The following is a 12,369-nucleotide window of genomic DNA, read 5'->3' on the forward strand; positions in this document are numbered from 1 at the left end:
ACCAAGATTAGAACCTTACAGTATGGGTCTTATTCCCGGTGCCTCTCTCCAAGCACCTGCCATTCCAGCAACACTGCTGTGACCCTGGCAGAGAAAGCAACGAAGTTTCCATTGCAGAACTAACCACACGCCTGCACAAAGTCAGCTAAGGAAAACAAGAAACAGATCATTTCCTTCAGAAAAGTGTCCAAGAGCTAAACGACTGAGTTCTCTCCCCAGAATATTCCCCAAGTCTGTGCGTGGAAACGTGAGTCTCTCAACACGTGGAAATCAAAAAAACTGATTCTTTAACTGATGGGGCTGTGTCAGGTTGGTGTTCAACATACACTGACTGGAAAGCCCAAGAGTCCTACTCCTAGCTGGCTGACCCGAGAGGTGAAAATTCACGTTCCCACAAAAACCTCTACTCAGTGTTTATAGCGGCTTTATTCATAATCACGAAAAACTGAACACAACCCAAACACCCTTCAGCTGATGGACGGCACGTCCACACGACGGAGCTTTGGTGGTGGCGGTTTAGTCACTCAGCTGATGGATGGCACGTCCACATGGCGGTGGCGGTTTAATGGCTCAGGTGTGGACAGTCCATCCACACGATGGGACTTTGGTGGTGGTGGTTTAATTGCTTAGTTGTGTCTGACTCTTTGTGAGCGCATGGACCGTAGCCCACCAGGCTCCTCTGTCCATGGGATATTCCAGGCAGGAATACTGGAGTGGGTTGCCATTTCCTTCTCCAGGAGCTCTTCCTGATCCAGGGATCAAACCCACATCTCCTGAGTCTCCTGCATTGCAGGCACCAGAGCTGCCAGGGAAGCCCACGGTGGAACTTTACTCGGCGATTAACAGGATTGAACACAGACAACAACACAGGTGAAGCTTAAACGCATTAAGCAGAAGGAACCAGGCTCAAAACTCTCCATCCCATATGAGCCCTGGAGACCACGCTGAGGACAGAAAACAGACAGGGGCTGGGGGCTGTGGTGAGTAGAGGGCTGACTCCGAAGGACCAGGGATCTTTTGTAAAAAGATGCAGACGGCCTGTATCTTGGTTGTGCTTGTTGGTACACAGCTGTGTCAAAACTCCTAACCAGGCACTGAAAGACCAAGGTGAATCTTACCGCCTATGTGTGAACTTTCAATAAACCCTAAAAGACAATCTACCAAAAAGCAAAAACTACTATATAGGCAAAAGTTGTTCCCAATTTTTAAGCTACAAAGCCGAAAGCTTTTACATTTCATGTGGAGAAAAAAAAAACCTCCCAGGTTTACCTAGATAGCTTATTCAACATGCAATTGTATACTAAATAGCATCATACTGTCATTAAAGAACAGAACAGGTGGAAAAGTCTGAGTCAACGTACGGCACCTGTTTCCAGAGTCACTTTTTGTGAAGACGAACAAAAATCGTAGGTCAACAGTCTTCATCAGAGGCCCCTGGTGGCGTAGAGGATAAAGAATCTGCCTGCCAATGCAGGGGACACAGGTTCGATCCCTGGTCCAGGGAGATTCCATACGCCAAGGAGCAACTAAGCCCGTGCGCCACAGCTGCTGAACCCACACTCCACAACTACAGCCGCACCCCACCCGACACACCCTAGAGCCCGCGCTCCGCCGCAAAAGCCACCACAACGAGAAGCCCAAGAGCCACAACGAGAGGGTAGCCCTCACTCGCCCCAACTAGAGGAAGCCCACACACCGCAACGAAGAGCCAAGCGCAGCCAAAAGCAGATAAATAAAAACTAAAATTAAAAATAAAAAAGTCTTCATCCTTGTTTTCAGCACTTGGAAAGTACCACGCCACTTCCTTCTGGCCACCTTGACTTCTGATGAGTCAGCTATCGGCTGTCATTATAACCTTTTCTTTCCCCCACTTGCTGCTTTCAGGATATTTTCCTTGGGACTTCCCTGGTAGCCCAGTGGTAAGACTCCACACCCCCACTGCAGGCTGCGTGGATCTGATCAGATCCCACATGCCACACGGAGCGGCTGGAAAAAACAAAAGATGTTTTTCTTGCCTTTTGGTTTTCGGAGTTTCATTATAGCGAGCCTTGCCCGGGTCTCTTTGGGTTTTCCCTGTTTGTGATTCTCTCAGCTTCTGGAATCTGCAGGTTTATGTGAGCTACCGGGTTTGGAAAGTTTTCGGGCATTATTCCTGCTGGTCCTTTGTCAGCCCCAGCCCCGCTTCTCCTCTCCTTCCCCGCCCCTAGCGAGGCAATGTCAGGTTGGGTGCCCACAGGTCCCGGCGGCTCTGTGCACGTCCATTCTGCTTTCTCTCATTTCAGAACAGGCAACACTGACCGCTCTGCCATCAGATAGAAAGCAAAACACAGTTAGGGAGATGAGGTCACGTGGCGGCACGGTCTGGACAAAGAAGTCCGCTCCACCATCCACGACGGCTGCGTGAGGCACGTGGCGCTGAAAGACGGGACACAGTTCAAGCTGGACGTCGTCAGGAGCGGGGACGATCCCAGAGAAGGCGGTGCCGCGGCAAAGGGGGGAGCGGAGCAAAGACGGGCGTCTGCGGTGAGTTCTGAACAGGGCACCTGGGCCGGCTCTGAGGACCCCTCTCCAAAACAGGAGGAGGAGGAGGAGGAGGAAGGAGCACGAGGGTCTGTCATCAAATCATACGCGTGATGAAGCCTCGTTCCAAGAATAAAAACACGTGTGTACATGTGTGTACATGTGTGTGAAATTTCCTTTTTGCAAAGAGGGAAGTTCTGTGAAGTCTCAATGAAACGCGAAGGGCAAGTTCCATTAGGGATCATAGTTTCTATTTTTCCCACAAACTTAAAGATAACGAAGCACAGAGTTATTGTCCAGAGACATTAAATGCGATTCAGGTGTTAGCTCACGAATGCGGTGGACCTCAGTTAGTTCAAGTCTCCAGAATTCAAGCGTACCCGCAAGCCTTAAATACCTCTCCCCACCCACCCCGAGAGTTCCTGGCGCCTCCTCCAGGCGGCCTCCGGGCTGACCTGCCAGCACGTGCAGCTGCACACAGGCAGCCTTTGTCCTCTGAGATCTCTCAGTACAATGGCGCTTTGTCCACCCCGCTGAGCCCAGGCTGCTGATTTTCTTCCACCTATCTTAATACCCACATTCATATTCAGGCCACTGACTTTCTCAAGAAAGCAGAGGAATTCTGCAAATGATGCCTTAACCCCAGAGGGTGCCATTCAGAGTCTTCAGTGGTACTAAAGATGTGACCAACCTACAAAGATGTGAGCCACCCACAAAGACGTGGAACACCCACAAAGACGTGGGCCATCCATAAAGTATGGACCGCCCACAAGGATGCTGACCCACTCACAAAGACATGGACCACCCACACAGACATGGACCACCCACATGGATGTGGACTATCTATAAAGATGTGGGCCACCCACAAATGTGTGGACCACCCACAAAGACGTGGACCACCCACAAGGATGTGGACCATCTATAAAGATGTGGGCCACCCACAAATGTGTGGACCACCCACAAATGTGTGGACCACCCACAAGGATGTGGACCATCTATAAAGATGTGGGCCACCCACAAATGTGTGGACCACCCACAAAGACGTGGACCACCCACAAGGATGTGGACCATCTACAAAGATGTGGGCCACCCACTAAGACGTGGACCACCCACAAAGATGTGGACCATCTATAAAGATGTGGGCCACCCACAAATGTGTGGACCACCCACACAGACATGGACCACCCACATGGATGTGGACCATCTATAAAGATGTGGGCCACCCACAAATGTGTGGACCACCCACAAAGACGTGGACCACCCACAAGGATGTGGACCATCTACAAAGATGTGGGCCACCCACTAAGACGTGGACCACCCACAAAGATGTGGACCATCTATAAAGATGTGGGCCACCCACAAATGTGTGGACCACCCACAAAGACGGGGACCACCCACAAGGATGAGGACCATCTACAAAGATGTGGGCCACCCACTAAGACGTGGACCACCCACAAGGATGTGGACCATCTATAAAGATGTGGGCCACCCACAAAGACGTGGACCACCCACAAAGTGTGGACCACCTACAAGGATGCTGACCCACTCACAAAGACAGAGACCATGCACACAGACATGGACCACCCACAAATGTGTGGACCACCTACAACACTGGCTTTGCAGCCTTAATTTCCAGATCCCAAATCTAAACTAAGATTTATTTCCAAGAACTTTCTCCCAGTAGGAGCCCATCCTGATCTTAAACCCAGGCCCCACCCTCACCCAGTACAGCTTCAGGTGGACCCCCAAGGGAAATCTGAGAGCTGCTTGTCCAGTTTAACTGAATCAGGGGTCTCCTCAGTTCCTGAACTCTTTCCTAAATGCTAAACTCTTTGGGGAGTTTCTACAACTACAGAAAGTTCAGTTCAGTTGCTCAGTCATGTCCGATTCTTTGTGACCCCATGGACTGCAGCACACCAGGGTTCTCTGTCCTTCACCATCTCCTGGAACTTGCTCAAACTCATGTCCATTGAGTCAGTGATGCCATCCAACCATCTCATCCTCTGTCGTCCCCTTCTCCTCCTGCCCGCAATCTTTCCCAGCATCAGGGTCTTTTCAAATGAGTCAGCTCTCCGCGTCAGGTGGCCAAAGTATTGGAGTTTCAGCTTCAGCATCAGTCCTTCCAATGAACACCCAGGACTGATCTCCTTTAGGATGGACTGGTTGGATCTCCTTGCAGTCCAAGGGACTATCGAGAGTCTTCTCCAACACCACAGTTCAAAAGCATCAATTCTTAGGCGCTCAGCTTTCTGTATAGTCCAACTCTCACATCCATACATGACCACTGGAAAAACCATAGCCTTGACTAGACGGACCTTAGAGAACAAAATGAAGCAGGGCAAAGGCTAACCGAGTTTTGCCAAGAGAACAGCTACAGAAAAGACTTTTAGAAAAGTATTCTCCTTTTCATGGGACCTAAACCAGGAGTCAGCAAACTATTTCTGCAAAGGGCCAGACTGAACACTTGAGTTTTCCGGCGCTGTACGGTCTCTGCCGCAGCCACTGAGCTCTACTGCTGTAAAATGCTGGGGCGGGAGGGGGGAGGGGTGCCCATTACACAAAGTAGGGTGGCAGTGAGGCCCAGGTGAGCACCCCCGATCGGCAGAAAGGAGGGGTCATCCATCCCTGTCACACCCATTCTGCTTGTCAGGATCAGGACCTCAAAACCACTCAGCAGCCGCACTCATCAACCAAGAGGGGCAGCTAAAAGCAGAGCCCTCCGCCGCTGGCTGCATGCGCAGTTTGCACAGGCTGTCTACCCACTTCTGTGCCAGCCTCTCGAGGTTAAACACGCAGGCCTCGCAGGCTGGGCCAAGGCATTGGGGATCCGCAGCTCTGCCGCCCCCATCAAAAAGAGCGCATCTCCAGGGTCCACAGCCTGAACGATGCCCTCTTCCCACACAGCGTCCCCCAACTCCCTGATCCAGGAGCAGCTGCCTAGAGAGGGGCTTGTAGTCCTCGGATGGACTGTCCACATCACCTGGCATCCGCTCTCGTGTGCCTCCCGGGGCCGCCCACACGGGCCCCCCAGGACAACACGGCCCTTCACAGGACCGAGGCCCTGGTCCTCCCCAGGAGCCCAGACCTCCTCACTAAGTTCACGGTGCGAGCAAGGACATCCCCTCCTCCAGGCACCACGACTTCATATGTCAGAACTCCAGCATCCTCTCCCGGGGTACCCTTAGGCTGTTCAAGAGAAAGACTTAACCCAACTGCTCCGGAGCCCCCCTTCCTGGAGCTTTCCGCTTCCTGCAGAATCATTTCTTGGTGACCCACCCGAGCCTCTCGTGCCCCGCTGTGACAGGCTTGCTGGTGGCCATGGAGGTTGTGAGTACCCAGGGCTGGGAGACGCTTATTTAGCAAAACACAAAGCTTCCTCCTTCCCAGTACCGCTCAGAGCACACGACCCATTATTAGCGGGTAGATTTCCAGCAACAACTACAGCTGCCCCCCTCTGACAGAGGAGGAAAACGCGGGGAGAGGTGACACAGCCCCGCAATCACACGTATGGTCAGCAGCCCGCACCCCCCCCCCGCCCCGCCCCACCAAGACGTCTTCAGGCCTGGAGCCTGTGAACACACCGTATTAAACACAGAAATCCATACGGCCAACTGGCCGACCCTAAATGAGGAGACGTCCCTGGATGACCAGGAAGTGCCCAGGGTAATCACAGGGTCCTTCAGATACAGGAAGGGGCATGATAGTCAGGGTTCGAGGGCCGTGAGGAGAGAAGGGCCCCACCAGACATGCCAGCTAGAAGACAGAGGAGGAGGAAGCCGTGGGTGCAGGCGGGCCCCGGGGGCAGGAAGGCAGGGAAGACAGTCCTTCCTGGAGGCTTGGAGAGGAACAGACCTCCTGACACCTGGATTCTAACCAGTGAGACCCATCCGGGACGCACCTGCTCTTCTAAGCCACTAAGTCTGTGGTCATTTACTACAACAGCCGCAGGAAACCAAAAGCGATCCTGGGAGTCGGACACCGCTGCAATGAATGTGGAAGTGGCTTTGGAACTGGGCAATCGCGGAGCCTGGGCGAACTCGGGAACGCGGTGGGAAGGGCCTAGATCGCCTTGAACACGTGCTCAGTCGTTTCGGTTGTGTCCGACTCTTGGCGACCCCATGGACTGTAGCCCACCCGGCTCCCCTGTCATGAGATTCTTCAGGCAAGAACACTGGAGTGGGTTGCCATTTCCTGCTCCAGGAGATCTTCCCCACCCAGGGACTGAACCAAGTCTCCTACGTCTCCTGCACTGGCAGATAGGTTCTTTACCACTAGAGCCACCTGGGAAGCCTACCTTTGAACGGACTGTTAGAAATACAGATGTTAACAACTTGGCCAGGGCTCAGAAGGAAGTCAGGAACGCGGAAGAGAAAAGCCGCTCAAGCCCCGTCTGCATGAACAGATGACAGGCAGGCCCTGGATGTCAGGGCACTGCAGGGACTCCCGGGTGGAAACCGGGGTGTGTCACTAGGAGCTGGAGCAAAGCAGATTTGGGTCAGGAAAGCTCTTCAGGTGCATTCAAACAGGAGTCAGCTACCACCCACCCCAAGGCCTGGGGAAGGAGGAAGGAGAGCTAAATGAGGGAGCACAGTCCCGGGATCTGCTCTGGGGTCTGACGGGGTCTGCTTGGGGTCTGACGGGGTCTGCTTGGGCTCTGACAGGGTCAGCCTGGGCTCTGGTGGAGTCAGCCCTGGTGTCTGGTGGAGGATCTGCCCTGGGCTCTGGTGGGAGGTCAGCCCTGGGCTCTGGTGGGCATCTGCTTGGGCTCTGGCAGGGTCAGCCTGGGCTCTGGTGAGGGGTCTGCCCTGGGCTCTGGTGGGGGGTCAGCCCTGGGCTCTGGCGGGCATCTGCTTGGGCTCTGGTGGGCTCAGCCTGGACTTTGGAGGAGGGTCTGCCCTGGGCTCTGGCAGGCGTCTGGCGGGGTCTGCCCGGGCTCATTGCTCAGTTTCCCATCGTCCTGCCACATTTTCTCCGGAACAGTGATGCAATGTGACACGATATGCATTTCCTTGTCTGCCTCTCCCCTCTGCTGGAATTGGAGCCCATGGAGTGCCGACCCTGGACAAAGCCTGGTCCTGCGTGATCTCCACCAGCTCCAGCCCCATCTCCACAGTGCCACTCCCTCCAGAGGAGCCCCGTGCCAACTGATAGCCACCCAGCAAACCTCCTTTCCCCGCTCTGCCCCACACACCCCTCTGCTGGCAGCCTCGGGATGCCAGCAGGCACTGCTGTCGGAAGGACATGCCAAGGTGGAACAGGAACTCTGACACCTCCCTATCAGTTTCATTATTCAGCACCCGCCCACCCCGTGTGACTGAGAATGGTGATAAAACCAGGTGTCCTCCAGCCGGTCCTCACCCTTCTGCTTCAGTTACACAAATTAAAATGAAAGCAACTTAGAAGACAGGGTGGGGTCGAAAGAAACTTTAAAGGCAAGGCAAAAGGAGGAAAAAGAGGGGCTTTCCTAGAAGTTACACTTTTGCATCTCCAACAAGGATTACCTAAAAGGCAAAAAGTCATACATGCCTTCTCCCTCGAAGTCTCCCTAACCCCACAGGCACAGAGGTGGCCTGTGTGACCGCTGACTCCTAGCCCCGGGTGCCCTGAACACGTGTATATAGGAGATCAGAAATGTGCCCACAGATCTCGGCATTCCACTGTCCCGGGGGCCCAGCTGAGGTCACACTTGGGGTTCCGGGAAGAAGGCGGGTTTCCCAGGCAGCCAGGAAATGAGTCGCTGCCCCCGGGAGCCCAACCAGACACCAAGGACATTTCATCAGCCTTATTACAAAATCCTCTGACAGTAAAGATTCTGGCTGCAACATGTCCTCAGCACCAAAGAAGAAAGTGGCTGATCGACATTACTTCTTCAAACCTTGAATGCCAAGATGCCTGTTCTGACACCAAACAGTCAGCTCCTGTTCCAGAAACACCGCGCATGTGGTAAAAGCTTCTAATGGCAGCCGCAGCTGGGTTCTGGGTTTGGGTCCCCCAGCACTGATCCTGAACTAGCCTTGTGTAAACCAAGGCAGCAGTGAGGTCCAGTCAACCAACCAAACGGGCCTCAGGACCAGCCTCATGCAGAACACACAGACAAGTTATGCTAACTTGGTCTGATTTCTAGAGCTCTGGTTCCATTGCTACCAAATGCTTAATGCTGGAGAGTCAGCTAAGGAAAGGATCTCAGAGGAACTTCACTCTGCAGCCTGGAGGCAGAGAAAGAGCAAGGGAGGTGCACTTGTACCCGGGAGATGGGAGACGCTGCGTTTCACAGCATGTTTGCAAACAAATTAGTCAAGATGTTAACAACTCTAACAACAAAAAAGACAGCCAAGAGAAAGCAAGAGGGAGGGAGGAGGGGCAGACGTTGGAAAGCAGCCATCATTAATTCAGTTTTAAATAGAGGATGAGTTATATTCTTGCTTATTCAGCAGACTGGTGCGCCCAAGTTGGCAACTTTTAAATTCTGCACAGGAACTTCCAGCGTAAATGTCACTTTTTAAAGTGCAGATATTTAAAAAGTCAGACCTTGAAGTTTCAGGCTTTAAAAAGTCAAGCCCATTGAAAACGCATCATACTAATTTACAGCTTACTTATTGTGGGATCTTATTCTTTTTCATGGGGAAGAAAATACATTCTATTGTAACACTCATGTCAGTGTAACTACACAGAGTTAACAAACTGAAAGGTTGAGTCAAGATCCGCTGATGTATTCTACTTTTGAAAAACCACAAATATACTACACATACTTAAAATAATTGTTGTTCAGTCGCTAAGTCATCTCCGACTCTTTGTGACCCAATAGACTGCAGCACACCAGGCTCCTCTGTCTTCCACTATCTCCTGGAATTTAATCAAATGGCTATCTTCAAAATGCTTCTGCAGAAAATCACTTCAAAGCCCCAAAACATGCATGAGCCCTGACGATGGCGACGATAAGTGGAAAATACAGACACGTCTGGCACTGAGGGAGGGGACCTGAGCTCTGCTTCCCACCTAAGCCCTCAGGGGAGGTTCAGGGCCTCTGTTTTCTCTTCTGTCAGGAGAGGCAGTTTATACTAGCTCTGCTCACCCCTCAAGGTGGCTGTGGACAGCGACTGAGACCCTGTTGGTGGGAGGGCTTCAGTGCCTCCGGTTACCAGCAGCTGGCTGGGCTGGGCGCTCCATAAGCAGGCACCAGCGGTCCTCTCTTTGGGGCCCAGGGTGCTTTCCTGGTTTGTTGCTAAGATGTACCCAGTCGCTGAATCCTCAGCTTTCCAACCAGCAGAGGAGTCAAGTAGGAACAAAGAGGGGCCAAGGGTGGCCACACACCGTGAGGAGGGGCCTGATACAGACGACGGGGTTACCTGCAGAGCAAGGGAGGGACCCAGCGTGGGGCAGCAGACGCCTGGCCTGGGGGCCCCTGCTCCAGGAGACCCTGCCCTAGGGGACCCCTGCCCTGAGGGACGCTTCTCTCCAGCTAGAAGCCCCCGCCCTCACCTGCAGTGTCCCAGATGGAGATGTTGTAGGAGCGCCACTGCTTCAGGTAGAAGGCGCCGCCCACCGTGCTGACCGTGTCCGGGAAGCGCCGCTCCATGTACCTCTGGAGCAGCGACGTCTTGCCCACGTTCATGTCCCCCAAAAGCACGATCTTCCCGTCGGGCTTCCTCATCTTCCCCCAGGGGACACCTCTCCGCTCCCCCACGCCCTCCTGGCCCGTGCGCCCGGTGCGCGGCTGGATCCGCCGGACGCCCCGAAGCTACTCTGACCCGGGACTGACAGAGAGGCAGCCTCTCGGGAACCCTCCCTTCCGGACGCCTGGGAACGCGGGAGAGAAAGCGCGGCTAGGCGCTGGGCCGGAGCTGGGACCCAGCCCGACGCCCGCCTAGGTGTCCCGCCGGCGGCGGCCAGTCCGGGATCCAGGGCGGTCGGCCCCGCCCCCGACCGCCCACTCCCGGGCTGACCACGCCCCCCATGCCGCCCACGCCCCGGGCTGGCCCCGCCCCGCCCCGGGCTGGCCCCGCCCCTGACGGCCCACGCCCCGGGCTGGCCCCGCCCTCTCCCCGACCCCCAGGGCACTCACCTGCCGCCCGCCAGGCGGGGTGGACCTGTCTTCTGGCCGGCCCCGCGCTCGTTCCCCCAGCGGGCGGCACTCGGAAGACCCGGGCAGGTTGGGGGGGGCGGGGCAGGTGGGGGCGCCAGGTGGGAAGGCTGGCGGACGCAGAGCCGAGTCCCGGGGTGGACACAGCGCAGGGGCGCGGCCCGGCTGCTGACCCAGGCGTCCCGGCGCGGGGCGGGCTCCGGCCCCAGCACCTGGCTTCCTCCTCCGCAGGCGCAGGTGTGGCCGTGACCGTCCGCGAGGACCGGTCCTCCGCCTGTCTGCCGGGGCCCTGGCGGATGTCGTTTTCGCTCACTTTGGCGAGAAGTGGGTTGTGCTGTTGTAGATCAGAGCGAGACGAGGACCGCCGTCGCCACTTGACTTCGGAGTGGACGTCTGACTTTGGCAGTTGTGCTGATCGGGTCTTTACTGGAGACGCCGGCGGTGCTCCAGTGTGAACACCGGGGGCGGTGTTTGCTGAGGCCCCGCCGTCCGGGTTCTCTGAAGAAGGAGGGGCGGGGGCGCGGAAATGCGGACGGGAGGCGGGGTGTGAGGGCGTCTCACCCGAGGAGCACCGGCCTTGCCCGGCTTCTGCCCCGCAAGCCCGAACTCTGCCCTTGGTCACTGCCCACTGCGAGCCCCAACCCCCGATTTCTGGAGTCCCTCTCCCGCCCTCCATCCCTCCGTGGCCCTAACTGCTTACTTTCTACCGCTCCCTAATAAAGCTGTGGTTTCTCCAGTGGTCATGTATGGATGTGAGAGTTGGACAATAAAGAAAGCTGAGCACCGAAGAATTGGTACTTTTGAACTGTTGTGTTGGAGAAGACTCTTGAGAGTCCCTTGGACTGCAGGGAGATCCAACCAGTCCATCCTAAAGGAAATCAGTCCTGAATACTCATTGGAAGGATTGATGCTGAAGCTGAAATTCCAATACTCTGGCCACCTGACGCGAAGAACTGACTCATTGGAAATGACCCTGATGCTGGGAAAGATGGAAGGCAGGAGGAGAAGGGGATGACAGAGGATGACACGGTTGGATGGCATCCCCGACTCAATGGACATGAGTTTGAGCAAAGTCTGGGAGTTGGTGACGGACAGGGAAACCCGGCGTGCTGCAGTCCATGGGGTCGCAGAGAGTCGGACACAACTGAGCAACTGCATTGAACTGAATAAGGGTGTACTGCTGACCTTCTATGCAGTCTCCCTCTCTGGGAAGTAAGCTGCAGGAGGGAAGGGCTTTTTGTGTCCATTTTGTTCACCACTCTGTGGCATGAAGAGGATCGCGCAGCTAGTAGCTGCTCAAGAAAGCTTAGGGTCAGGGCACAGTGGGTGACTTCACCATCCTGGTGAGGCCACGAGGGGTTCCAGGCAGACATCACTGCCAGCTGGGCTCCACACCCAGGTCCTCTGGTGGTGTATGTTTCCCTAGGACAGGGAGCTAATTCTGCATCCTACCAGCTCACCGCACCTTTCCAGGCAGCTCCCTCATCCAATAGACATGGGGTCAGGAGTCCCTGAAGGTGGGTTTTTTTATTTTTAATTGGAGGATAAGTGCTTTACAGTGTCCTGTTGGTTTCTCCTGCACAACAGGCGAATCAGCCTCTGTGCAGTTGCTAAATCAGTCGTACGTGTACATATACCCCCTCCCTCTTGAACTCCCTCCCACCTGAGCCCCGTCCCATCCTTCCAGGTGGAGGCTGGGTCTTTTGTTTCCTTTCTCTGGCATCTTCCCAGTACCTACAACTGGAAGGCAGTCCCCACTCAGTCAGTGT

At 54.9% G+C, this 12,369-nt stretch overlaps 1 protein-coding gene across 4 annotated transcripts in view; it reads right to left on the reverse strand.

The window, feature by feature from the left end:
- The window catches only part of RAB20 (RAB20, member RAS oncogene family), a 32,087-nt gene extending 20,754 nt beyond the window's left edge, over window positions 1-11,333 (reverse strand). The window contains exon 1 of one of the 4 annotated variants that reach the window (XM_086330564.1): window positions 10,583-11,333. In XM_086330564.1, coding sequence (XP_086186690.1) covers window positions 10,583-11,276 — 694 coding nt within the window. In that variant the 5' untranslated portion in view covers window positions 11,277-11,333. Of the gene's footprint in view, window positions 1-9,999; window positions 10,466-10,582 lie in introns of those variants that run through there. The other 3 variants (XM_086330567.1, XM_086330565.1, XM_086330566.1) reach the window with 3 other exon arrangements.
- Between the last annotated feature and the right edge of the window lie 1,036 nt (window positions 11,334-12,369).

Source organism: Bos grunniens, chromosome 12 (genome assembly GCF_055505025.1).
Source record: "Bos grunniens cultivar Pamir isolate PY7600 chromosome 12, Bosgru_T2T1.0, whole genome shotgun sequence".
NCBI classification, from domain to species: Eukaryota; Metazoa; Chordata; class Mammalia; order Artiodactyla; family Bovidae; genus Bos; species Bos grunniens.